General features: G+C 45.0%; 1 protein-coding gene across 6 annotated transcripts in view; it reads left to right on the top strand.

The window, feature by feature from the left end:
* The window catches only part of ITPR1 (inositol 1,4,5-trisphosphate receptor type 1), a 184,183-nt gene that overhangs the window by 6,492 nt on the left and 164,641 nt on the right, over positions 1-13,050 (top strand). For all 6 annotated transcript variants that reach the window (XM_075433115.1, XM_075433114.1, XM_075433111.1 and 3 more), the window contains exons 2-3: positions 8,668-8,775; positions 12,536-12,606. In XM_075433115.1, coding sequence (XP_075289230.1) covers positions 8,684-8,775; positions 12,536-12,606 — 163 coding nt within the window. In that variant the 5' untranslated portion in view covers positions 8,668-8,683. The remainder of the gene's footprint in view (positions 1-8,667; positions 8,776-12,535; positions 12,607-13,050) is intronic.

Here is a 13,050-nt window from a genome sequence, read left to right as displayed (position 1 = left end):
AATTTAGGAAGTGTTGCATTTGCTAATGAGTGTGTATCTTGTGCGGAAGAAAGCGTGGAGGCTCAGGTGTGAGGAATGGGGCTGCAGGAGACAGCCCGCTTGGTGGTGAAGCCTCAGCAGATATATGGCCACGCAAAATCAAATTGGGACTGTTCTGTACCCTCTTCTTCCCTGGCCATTTTTCTGCCTTGGCCAAACTCCAGTGGGTGTTATAAACCAAGCTCACTCTCTTTCCCCGTGACATTGGTTGCCCTGTTTCTTTTGGCGTGTTCCAACTCTCTCCTTCTGACAGAAATATGCTGGAAAACATTGTGTGCTTGTAGGGGCTTTGTCCAGAGGCTGACGTCTAAGCTGCCTTCTCCCATCAGGGTTAGAGCCAGTAAGTACGAGCTTCAGTAAGTATCGACTTCACTAAATGCTTCTTACTTTTAATGGAATTAAAAAGATGCTGTCAGGTTGTGCTTCGTTTAAAACAAAAAAATGATTTTTTTCCCCTGACAGCGTCTCTCTGATAGATTTTCTTTTCCCAGCTTTCTGCAGATGCCTGTCAATAGGATCCGCCAGTCGCATTTCTCACATCAGTCTGATGGCTGCTGTGTAAGATATCGTTGTCACAGTGTAGCTTCTGAGCGCGTTACTGTCGACCCGATTTTTCTGTAACCAGCTTGTCTGGTTGCACTGGGCGAATAAAAGATGTACAGGTGCTCTGTCTGAGGAGAAAAGGACGTGTGCAAGTCTGCTTTCCTGTATTGAGGAGTTACTGAGGTTGAAGTTAACAAAATGAGTTACTTTATCTCTTTCTCCCATTTTCTTAAACTGACTTTTGTTGCGTCTATGAGATAGTAACTTCTGAATAACTTTGTCATTGATATGGTAAAAAATAAATTTAAAACTTATTTATGTTATCTGTGGAGTGGCAAGTAATATGAATAGAACATAATTAACTCGGCCATTGTCTTGCTGTATGAATTTACACGCCTCTTCCAACTTCCTTCAAGAAAAGGGGGAAATGTGTGCTTGATTAGATGTGCAACAAGACTGGGTTTTTCCTCTCAGGAGAAAAGGGGCAGTGTGGCCGGGTGGCTGGGGATTCAGGAGACCTGGATCCAAATCTGGGCGCTGAGCCTGACCCGCTGCCTGTCCTTGAGAAAGTCACAGCGCTGGGCTGCTTCCCCCTGCCACGGCCTCCATCTTGCCTCTTCAGACTGCAAACTGTAGAAAATCCTGCGGCGTTAGGAGGAAAAATACTTCCTCTGAGAAAGTGCATTTCTCCTCTTTAATCTAACGGTTCATCAAATGACAATTTGTCTGCAGATAGCAGGCTCCTGGACATGAAAGGCTGCAGTTAAATGGAAAACAAGATCCTGTGGTAGATAAAGGTACCATGCTGATATATTTTTTTCAATGTGTAATCTCTACACATGTAACTACGTGTGCATAAAATCAGCGGTGCCGAACCCTCTCAAAACCTAACGCGATCCCTGAGCTGCCTCCTGCGTGCGGGGGCGAGGACCCGGGCACTGGAGACGGTGTGGCTGTGGGTTCCCAGTGCTGTTGTCGTTTTCCACATGGTCTGAGCAGTGCTGGTGTTTGAGAAGCGGTGGGATTTCACTCTGCTGTTGGCTTGGGGCTCAGCCGAGGTCCCTGGGATGGCCCGCTCGGTGTGCGGCTCGTACCCGGCTGCTCGGGCTCTGCTGCCCGAAACCCCTCAGATTTGCCCCTGCCTCGTGTGTGCCAAGAGCTCCGTTTAGATTTGCGAAGTCAGAAGCTTTGCAAACGACAGGGCTCCGTCCTGCAGGCCCAGAAGAGTGATTATTCACTAGATGATCTTTTAAATAGAGCACTTCCTCCTTGCTTTGGCTGTTTTAATGGGATTCTTTTGAATCTTTCTCACAGCCCTCAGGGACAAAACCTTCCTCTTTTTTTTTTTTTTTTTTTTTTTTTATTGAAAGAAGAATGGGAAACTTCAGGTTTTGGTTGCAATTTTTAACGAGTTAGCTGCACCTGTAAAAATAGATACAGAATGCTGGGTGGGTGTTACTCAGAAAGCCATGGAAATCATTAAAGAAACATTTGTTAGGAGAAACATTGAATCAGGCCTGTAGGGCCAAATTTTCGGTCGAGTAATCGTGGACTCGTGGAGTGGGTTGGGTTGGAAGGGACCTTGGGCATCATCTCGGTGCAGCCCCCCTGCCGTGGGCAGAGACCCCTTCCACTGAGCGGGCTGCTCGAAGCCCCGGCCAGCCTGGCCTGGCACCCCTCCAGGACTTGCCAAGTTGTTTAAGCACCGGGCTTTCACTTAACTCCGGGGACTCAGGGGTTTGGTGCATTTTAAAAACCGTTAGCTTGCTTGGCCTAATTTACAGATATTAAGGACCCGGTTCCATTTGGTTCAAACACGCTGACTTACCCCGTCTTGTGGGTTCGCATTTGATCAGGTCTTGATGTAATGTCAGCAATACCTGTTAATTTACGGATGGTTCTTGAAATACATGGCAGTAGCTTGCGCCATTAAGCCGTCCTCCGTGTTTGCTTGTGTGTTGTCTCTCCGCTCTTAGACTTTGATCTTTTTTCTGTTAAAAACTGAACCAAGTGAAAATTTTCACTGTGGAGATTCCTGTCTGCGGGAATGAAGTTGAAGCCGTTAAATACGATTTGAGATTCTATTCTTACCTAAACAATGATAAAGTGCTGCTCCAATTTCTGTAACGGTACATATAAAATTGCCAGTCTGTATTTAATTGAGCACTAAACCACAGTGAAAATATGGTAATAGAGAACTGAGGGCATCATGGGACTGCAAGGCACAGCGAGGAGCTTTGTTGCTCAAAACAAACATCATTAGAACCATCTTAATCTTTTTAAGTCGTTCGTATCCCAGTCGCTGGAAATCAAACCGTCAGCAATAAGGCATATTTGGTCTCATTTATTTTACAAATAGGATTTGCAGTCATAGGTTAAAGTATTAAAATCCCACACAAAGCAAACATGTGAAGCATGGTATCGGCAAAATAGCTTCAGATTCTTTGAAAAGCCTTTCAGCGTTGAATTGCTTGTGATGAGGAACAGCATACTGCCGAAATCTTGTTACAACCAGTCCCTGTAGGAGGGACTTCAAAAGGGAGCCTTGACTCCGCTATTCAAGGAGAGCAAGCTTTCAGCATTGCTCTGAAGCCTGTTTTTTCTAACTGAGCATCAAGATCTAGATGAGTGATGGGAGAAATTAGCGTGAAATGTTTACAAAGCAGTTGCGTTTCCTATTCTGAGATCTTCAAAAAGCAGCTGTCTCATTAAGGTATTTGATGTTTAACAGTCAGTTTGATTTCTAAGTGTTTGCACTGTTAATTCTGCTTTCACTACTGTTATGAAATGTGTTTTCATGAGAAAATGGATTGAAATGTCTGAGAGTTGAATTTCGGTGACTATATCAAACTTATACTGGCTCATTCAAGGCCGCCAGGCTAAGCACATGTTCTGCTTGTGCCCTAAAATATGTCCGAGTCCTCTGGATGTTCCCGAAAGCCAGTGGAAACGCTTACAAGGGAGAGGCTGCAGGACCTTGGGTTGGGAGAGGAACGGTAGTGCCGGTGGTGAAGGGCTTCGTACAAACCCTGCCCAAGTGCTTGGTTTGCATTTCAGGATTGTTTCCTTTCATTAGTTTTTGCTGCATGAAACACAGCTTGTCTGGAGGACACGCACAAAATAATCAAGAAGTAAGAAAACAATAAAAACCCGAACCCTCTAATTATGGCACTTTCTGTTCAGTCAGAAGACCAAACCCGTGGTCTTGTGATACAGATTTGTGTGCACCCGAGCAGTACAGAGTAGCAGGGGAAAGGCAAGTCCTGAAACTCTCGGGGTGAGCAGAAAGTTCCCCTGTGTTTAATTCACTGCCTGGATTTACCTAATGCGTTTTCAGACCCAGTCCCGTAGAGCAACGCTATAGACTGGCAAAATGACGTGTAAAGCATAGCTTGCAATTCACATGACATTCACCAGGTTTCTATATTTATTTTTGGGGGGGTAGTTTCTTAAACAGAGACTTAATTTTATTTTCCTGTGCAAATAAACTGTATATAAAACATACTTAAAGATGCACTAACATTTATATAGATAATATACATGAGGAAGTCGTCGCCAACGTAATGAAAAGAATTCAAGCTGTCAAGGCTGAAAAAATACTCTAGAATGTGTTAATCTCAGGTATTTTTTGATCTCTGTGGGTAGATATAGTCTGCTTCTCAACGTACAGTCCATTGTTAGTGCACGTTTCATTTCTTGTCTAAAAATTAAGTCTCTCTTTTTGTCTGTCGAAATTAGAGTCTTCAGCTTGGTGGAAAAAGAACAGTATTTTAAAATCTTGTGTTGTTGTCATTGCTGCCACCTGAGTTAAGCCTTATGATACTTGTTTGGAGAAACCTGACTGGCTTTTGGTAGATGTGTGTGTTAATATTGCCACACTGCTGTCCTTTCCTTATCAGAGTACTTCTTTAGCTTCAGTTATTCAAGTAAGTTCACGTAGAAGGAACCTTGTTTCGCCCCAGTGTTTCAGTGGAAGACGACGACAACGGTCCAACGCCGGGACACTGCCGTGTTACGGCTGGAGCACGATGGATCACTTGTAGGACTCCGCTCTTGCGAGGATGTTAGAATGCCGTTAAAACTGGGGCTGTGCTGTCCACAGGGACACGCACGGATGCCATGGCTGACACGGCCAGGAGGGCCCCTTTTCTCTTAAGTCACAGAATCACAGAATCACAGAATAGTAGGGGTTGGAAGGGCCCTCTGTGGGTCATCTAGTCCAACCCCCTGCCGAAGCAGGGTCACCCACAGTAGGCTGCACAGGATCTTGTCCAGGCGGGTCTTGAATATCTCCAGAGAAGGAGACTCCACAGCATCCCTGGGCAGCCTGTTCCAGTGCTCCGTCACCCTCAGAGGGAAGAAGTTCTTCCTCATGTTCAGACGGAACTTCCTGTGCCTCCATTTGTGCCCATTGCCCCTTGTCCTGTCACTGGGCACCACTGGAAAGAGCTTGGCCCCATCCCATGGCCTGCCTGCCCTGTGAACTTGGATCGATGTGCCGATGCTGGGAGACTTTTGGTGCCTCAGCTTCGTGGTTCTCAAGCTGCAGGTTCCTGCAGAGGTCTGGTTTCGGGGGAATTAGTGTGGTCAGCTGCTGTTGACAGTCAGAGCTGTTTATGAAAGGTTTTCAAACTGGGTACCTGGAAACTTTGCTCTTGAAAACGTTCTAGTTTCACTTTTTTCTCGCGTATCCCCATTGTCCTTCTTATCAGAGGTGGAAAAAGATTCCGTTTGTGGTAGCTGATCATTTAGTGTTTAAGGCAAACAACTGATCAGTTAGTGGAGTAGTTTTGTTAGGTGTCACGAGTGCCCTGTGAGAAGCTACGAAAGCAGCTTTGAAGTAAAGCTAAATCAGTTTAGAAATTACTCGCTTTACTTGTAAATCTTGTGTGGAAGGAGGCCTGTTGGGTCATTGAGTCCCTCGCTCCATCTGCCAGTTCAGCGTGTTCCTGAGCACCGGCCAACCTCAGAAACAGCGTGTCTAAAGATAAACGTCAAGTGGACTGACTTTTGGTATTCAGTTATTAAAGAATGCAATGGATGTAGGCAGCGCTCGTCATACCGGTTATGACTGTGGGTAAGCCTTGGGATAAAGCGGTATTTTTGGGGACTGGCAGCATGCCCCATGGGAGCAGCGCAGGCACGCTCCAGCCGCGGTATCTCCTGTTGCGTTGGCGATAACGTCGCGCTGATCGGCGTTAGAACAGTCATCAAAGAGGATACAAGAACGGGATGAGTGAGAACTGAGGTGCTAAATACTGCATGCCTGAGAGGAGCCTTAGGAAGGAAGGTTGTTGTAGCCAGATCAACCCTTTGGAAACCTTAGCTCCGGCCAAGCTGGTGGCCAGCAGGCAGCCTGGGGAGCGGGGCTGGGAGAGGCTGGGGTTCAGCTTGCGCCCCGAGCTGCACGGGAGCAGAACCTGACTCTGTAGCCATGGCTTCGCAAGCTCGCCCAGAGAAACTTAAAAAGCATCTGGTGAACAGACCAGCAGTGAAATTTGATCATACCGTGTGCCTGAAATTCTTCCAGACTTGAAACTACCATTCTGTTGTCCGTAACCATCTAGTGGTTATAGGTAAGGTTGCTAAACGTTTTATGAATGGAAATGTCAGTAAATTGCAAAAGGACTTATTTTAGGGGTGACATTATCACGGTGTACAACATCCTAGGGTTACAATATCATGGTATACAACATGGTATATCAGGAACTTCCTCAGTAAAGGAAATACAAGAAAATTTAGGCTCTGTTCTGGGAAGTGATGCAGTAATTTGATTGTCCATCCTTGGGCCTGGTCTTGGTTCACGGTCTGAGATACTCCCCCCCCCCCCCCCCCCCCCCAAAAAAAAAACCAAAGAATTCTTCTCTTCTCTGTGCAAAGTCAGTGATTTTGACCTTCACATTCTCTTGGGAACAGCTGTGGTGAACATCTGCCTCTTCTAAAGGAACCATGACGTAGTCCAGTAAAGTAATCCCCCTCGCACCCCGAACGGGGTACCTTAAATGCCATTGTGAAGAGGGGTCCTGTGGAAGTATCTGCGTTTCTTGTGGACTTGGGTACCTTTTGCTTTGGTTAATTTAGAGCTGCGCTTAATTTTGAGGGCTTGAAAGTTTTTAATATGACATTCGTTGTTTATATCCAAGTCGGGCAATGAGGAAAGCTGTATTTCTAGTGATGCTAATTCAGTCACTCAGCATATTTCTGTATGTTTTTGTGGCATATATCTTAAAATAAGTAGCGATGTTTTTCTGTCCACTTACCAAGAGAGAATGGGAATGGACTGAGCAACGTGCAGTGGCTGAGGGACTTGGCATCAAACAAGCGACCTGAAGCCAAGCGGTTGCTGCTGTGCGCGCACAGATTTGATCGCAGATTTCCTTACCCTGCACATGAACTCGGCACGTTACCTTTTGTTTTTCCTGAATTTGTTTTTAATTGTACAAATGACACAGGGATTTACAGACGGGAGAATGTCTATGATGTATTTTGACTTAAGGAGAGTTGTTATTATTGCCAGCACCGCCTGCCCTTCAGGGGCGAGGCAGTGAGGAGGAGTAGCTGTTTGCAGCTTTGCAGAAGAAAAGCGTAGCTTCAGGTTTTTGCCTGCGCTTCCATATCTGCAGTACAGTATCGACATCAACTTTTAAATCCCCATGAATCTGTCCTTTTGAGCTCCAGCCTTGCCGAATCAACTTGATCCTCACACTTTTGGTAAACAAGATAGTGTTCAGTGAAAAGGAATATTCATCCCCTGTACAGTGTCAGGGCTGTGCTCCATAATAAGCTTCATTTCCTGCTGCTTAGTTCTCCTGGTGGTAGACCATTTAAAACTGATTTGGGTGTGACGTCGGAGAGGGTGGAAGTGTTCCCAGTTATTTTCCCTGCTGTCTGGGGGTCTGGTCCTGGGCGGTGTGCCCTGGCAGGGCTGCTGGCCGAGCAGGTCGCCAGCCTGCGAGAGGGAGCAGCGTGGAAGGGCTGCGTTGCTGCCTGCTGCTGGAAACCTCAGGCAGCCAAAGCTGTTTCAGCGTTTTGAACTCAGTGATCAAAAAGCATGGCTTAGGAGGAGCTCCAAGAAACCGGTAAATGGCCCTGGCAAAGACTTCTTTGGAAATCTGTGCAGTTGGGCTTCTTTTTATCTGGGCTCATGTAGTTTGTCTCTTTCTTTGTCGCTGTGACAGATAGAAACTCGTTTTTCTATATTTCTTTAAATGACAGGTAGGTGCTGTATCATTCGGTCCAGGATTTGGGGCTTTAAAGAAAATAAGGATAGTTTTTAATACTGTGGAAGCTGACAACACTAAGTGGCTGTCTCCTCAGTGTCAGCCTAGGCAATTTCTTTTAAAAACAGGACTGAAGTATTCCTGATTTCACAGGGATTTGGCTTCCTGAGACATCCGTAGTTTGAAGTATTTGACTCTGAAAAATCTTAATCTTTATGTTTTTACATGCAAAATCTGTTGTCAGGCACGTTCAGTGGGTCGTCGCCTGTTGCTGTCCTTGGGACCGCAGCTGTCAGCAGGTGGCTACCTAGGTGTTGGTCACATCAATTTTGTGACATGACCAAAAAATACTGACATGAATCACATCAGTATTTTACATTACAGTTCCCACGAGCACCACTCCAGCACACCAGAGAACCTTTAAAATGCGCTCAAACCTACCTTTGATTCTGACAAAGGAGCTGGCAAAGGCCCGCGCTGTGATTTCGGTGGTACGAATCACACGCCTTCAGCTGAGGCAGCCCACTCTTCTCCCCCCTTTCCCTCTCGCGGGTGGGATGCGACGGGTCGGTACGCCGGGGCTGCAGTGGCTGTGAGCATCTGCTGGGGTGAACACAGCTGCCCGTGGAACAGTCACACCGAGTGGGATGCCAGCAGCTGCTTGGTTTTCCATAGTTTATTTTTCTAAGCAAGCGTTTTGACATGCTGTGTTTTCTTCGATACCTGAAATTCCAGTGTGAGAACTTGTTCTGTGTTCCAAACAAATGAACAAACAAAAGCAAAGGGCCCTGTGCTTGTAATCCCCAGTAGTTTACACCGAGAAATTCTGCCTGATACACAGTAACATTGTGCTTTATTCTTCTAGGGGCAGTAAGCCAGAGATGACCGACAAGATGTCGAGCTTCCTTCATATTGGAGATATTTGTTCTCTCTATGCAGAGGGCTCAACAAATGGATTTATTAGCACTTTGGGGTAAGAACAGCTGTTCTCTTGTACTAAAAACATGCGTAAGAAGGACTAGCAGAGCTCAGCTAGCTACCCTGAGCCAGACTCCCAGGAAATACTGGGTGAAGCAAGGTGGCTTTATGTACAGATTTGGCCCTAAATTTAAAAATGGCCCAAAGCTAATACGGGAAGTTAGATTTTTGGGAGGATAGAGAGTGTATCAATGGCTGTGGTGTGGTTTTGATGTCCTTGGTGGGAGGAAGAAGCTTGTCAAGTTACGGTGTGGGTAGAGGGAATGAATGCAAGAAAATGATTTTCGTGTTGTCTGTCGCGTGTCCATCCGTGTGTCCTGTCCTGTCCCTCACTGCCTCCTTCCCAGTCAGGGATTAATAGGCCCCAGTGCAACCTGCTGACTGGAAAAAAGGATATAGCATAGGCAATGGAAGTAGTTTAAAAAAAATAAAATGTAAAAAACCCCAAAAGAAGCCCTAAGCCAAACTGTTTATACACCACTAACTTACCACTATGACTAGCTTTGCCTTCTCTTACAGTATTTGAGGTTTCTCATGCAAACAAAATTGCACTTCTCCAGTCAAAGGAGAACGTGTTTTGAATCTTCAGCTTTGCCAGCGGCCAGCACGCCGGAGCTGCGGAGAGAGCCGTGCCTTGCCAGCTCCTGCCCCCTGCGTGCTTCCCCTCAAAGACACCCGAGCAGGTGCTCTGCAGGAGAGTGCCTCTGAAGCGGTGAGAAGTGTGTGCCGCTTCAGTAAACAAAAAGTAGCCGTTCACATAGGAAGAGTTTGCAGAGAAAAGCCGTGGAATTGAAATACAGCTCTGCCGAGTGACAGGGTATGTTTTATTCTGCTCCACTGCTGCTGAGGAGGAGTCTCTCTGAACATCAGAAGCTGGCAGAGGAGCCGTGTATTGGTTTGGAAGACCTTGCAGGGGGCTGGATGAGAAGCTCAAAGAGCGCATCTGCCACCTTGTCTCAAAGCAGTGAGAAATTAGAGGGAGGGAAACAGCGTGCATGACACATTGCTGTGGTACTTCACTACTGCATGAGTAGCAAAGAAGCGACCAGGAGGCTTGACGATGTGGTGAGTGGGCACGCACACAACATGCTCTTTCTCATTTCCAGTAGCCGTAAGGGCGTCAGGGTGGGTACAGTGACAGCAAAATTTTTGATGCCTACTGTCCAGCTGCATCTGATAAATGGAGCTCCCAAGCAGGGTACAAAGACAGCATCCTGGTAAGTCTCTCGGCAGGAAACGATGGGCTGGAATCTCATCTGAGTGACTCCACACTAACTTGTAGGTTTAGTCCTCTAGCTATTAGGATTCTGGAAAATAAGGGGGCAGAGAAGGAAGCAGACACTGAAGATGCACCATGATCTATTATAGGAAAGAGAAGAAAATATGGGATGCTGCCAGAAGGGAAAGAAGGTATGATAAAAGCAAGGGATGTAGTAAGTAGGGTTGGTCGAATAGTATTTGGCGAATGTATTTGACAAATTTCCCAGGTACTCGTCAAATATGACATGTACACTCTGCAGTATTGGATCAGCTGTGTAACTGGCCAAATACTATCTGCTGAAAACCGGCAAAACGAATGGAGCGATAATATACATTTGGCTATTTTTTTTTATTTCCTAGTATTGAAGCAAATTTGGCAGTAAATGATTCCAGAACTAGTAGAAAGTTGTTATGTTATGTTCAATCCCGTACAGTGCATGATGAACATTATGCAGTGGCTGTGGCTTTTGATGGCATTGCTGAGCAGACATTTTTCACCATGGGTAGTCCTGCTAGACATTACAGGCCTTAAGCACGTGTATTTTCTAGGCTTGGTGAGATGTTCTCATGGCAGGTCTAAAGATCCCTTCGTGTTACAAGCATCCACTTTGATTTGATTAGTACTGTTTTAAGGTAACTGCATTATACAATGGCCACACATCTTCTGAGCCTAATTTAAGCCAGAAATCCCAATTGCCATGTGAAACATGAAATGCATTATCATCTTAATAAGCCTTCATAATCGAATTAGTTTTGTCCCATATTTAATTTAGTCTTTGTCCTGGAGAAAATTAAAGAAGGAAAGGAAAGATTCAATGTAACTGTACTCTATACCATGTGGAGTTTTGACAGTCTTATGTCATAACAATGTGTAATGACTTGTTCATGTGATTAATGAAGGTTGAGAAACAGATACCGCTATACATGCTAATGTCGTTTGAGGAGTGTTCCTATTTAATAGTCCTATGACATGACTGTTGCTTAATCGAGACTTTTCTCTTGCTGTTTCCCAAACTCAGTGCTGTCATCATGATGATTACCGGTGTGCCATATATCCTCTTTTGTGTTTTGTGCCCTGTAAAATTATTTTCTTAGTAGTTTGGGAAGTTCCTCTTTACTTTCAATTTAATCTCAGGATGAGAGGGATGTATTGCACTGAGATTATCTCTGTGTGGAATGATTAGAGTAACCCATTTGACTTGATATTTTTTTGGCCCTTTGTTCACTAGAAGCCCGTGTTTCAGTCAGCTCCAATGTTAGTATTAATATTACTACTATTCTTGTTGGAGCACATCTATGTATACATAATACTGAATAGGGAGAAAATCCATGGGGAAAAAAGCAATTTACTCTGAATGTTTGCATTTGCAAATTTTAGATGCATAGAACTGTAGAGTCCACGTAATCTCTCTGATCTCTTAATTTTGTGCACTTCATTATTTTCTATAATTGTTGTCTCAAGATGCTCCCTGCATGTAACCAGCCTCTGCAAGGAACAACTCTCATATTCTAGGTCTCAATCTTTTTCAAGTTGATTCTGCATGAGAATGGACCTCTCAGACCTTTAAGACCTTGGAGTTTTACTTTCTACTTTTGCGTAGAAAGCCTCTTTGACAGATTGCCTTTAAGGTGCCAAACTGAGTCATTTAGGATCAACTCAGATCCTGCAAAGTTATTTGGTTACAGCTGCATTTTCATGATTTGGAAACAGCATTTGGTAAAAGTACAATTCCACGTTGATCCTGGGCATGTGAAGGGCAGAGCAGGGGTGACAGATGCATCTTGGCAGTGTTCTTGATTCTTTGGGCTTTCATTGACCCTCTTGGGTTTTTGCTGATGTGCATTCACAGGGGAAGCTCTGTCCCGGCATTCCCTGTTGGAATCTCTTGGGTTCACTTGTCCAGTTCTCCTCCTTCCTGGTAGAACAGGAGGAGGTTCGTTCCATCCCTTGACTTACCTCGTGTTTACGACTGCTGAGCAGGAGGGTGTCTTCAGGCCTTCCTCTCTCTTGGGAGTCAATTTTTATTGCGGCAGTTATTGTTTCTGCCTTTTCTTAATACTTGAGGGGTCATAGGGCCAGCGTCCGGTTTGCACAGTTGTCATATTTTCCCGTTCTCTACCCTTCGTATAAACATATTTGCAACATTATTCAAATCTGTCCAAGAGGCAATAATTGTTCTGAGGCTGTCTCTCACCTAACTAGAATATGGGCTGTTCTGTCTGCACCTCAAGGAGGGGACATAAAGATGATGCAGTATACAGGAGCAATGACTTATTTATTGTCCCACCTATCCAGGAGCATAGCTCTGGGCAACAGTAAAAATTAGCTGCATGCTTCTTAGAAAGATTTGGCATAAGTTGGCATTTGGGGAATGTCTTCTGCTGAAGTGGCCACTCGGGTAAAATGTTGCAAAGAAACGACTTTGTTTTTGCTGACTAGGATGTAAGCAATAGCGAGGGAATAAAATCTCACTTCACTTCTCATTTCTTTGCAGCCTTGTGGATGATCGATGTGTTGTACAGCCAGAAGCAGGTGATCTTAACAACCCACCCAAAAAATTCAGAGGTAAGGTTGTTAGACAGCTTATTACCCTTCTGGCTGGAAGAGGTCCTTCGTTTTGTGCAGTCGTGTAACTATTTTTGACCTCCGCGCTTTCTGTAGGGTATTTTAGTGTCATCTGCCTCCATGAAGGGCAACTCATGAGGGGAGAAGAAGTGTGTCGGTGTGAATGTCTGCGTGAGTCAAAACGAACGCTTTGTGTGGGGATGGAGCTGGGATTGCCAACTACCGTTGGCTTTTGGGTCTGTTCAAACTTACAGGGTCTCTGTGTTTAATTTCTTTTTCTCCATACCAGCATATATGCCATTTAGTACCAAACCTATCTCAGAGAAGCAGAAAATGAAAAGGAGCAAACGTTTGTAACAACTATTGTTGTTTGACCTCATTCGATATTAACTATGTTTGACTTGACTTTCATTCTGCCAGGAAACTTATGCTTAGTGATAAAAA

Source organism: Opisthocomus hoazin, chromosome 11, assembly GCF_030867145.1.
Source record: "Opisthocomus hoazin isolate bOpiHoa1 chromosome 11, bOpiHoa1.hap1, whole genome shotgun sequence".
Classification (NCBI taxonomy): Eukaryota; Metazoa; Chordata; class Aves; order Opisthocomiformes; family Opisthocomidae; genus Opisthocomus; species Opisthocomus hoazin.
The sequence above is the reverse complement of the archived record's forward strand: the minus strand, read 5'-3'. Positions and strand labels throughout refer to the sequence as shown.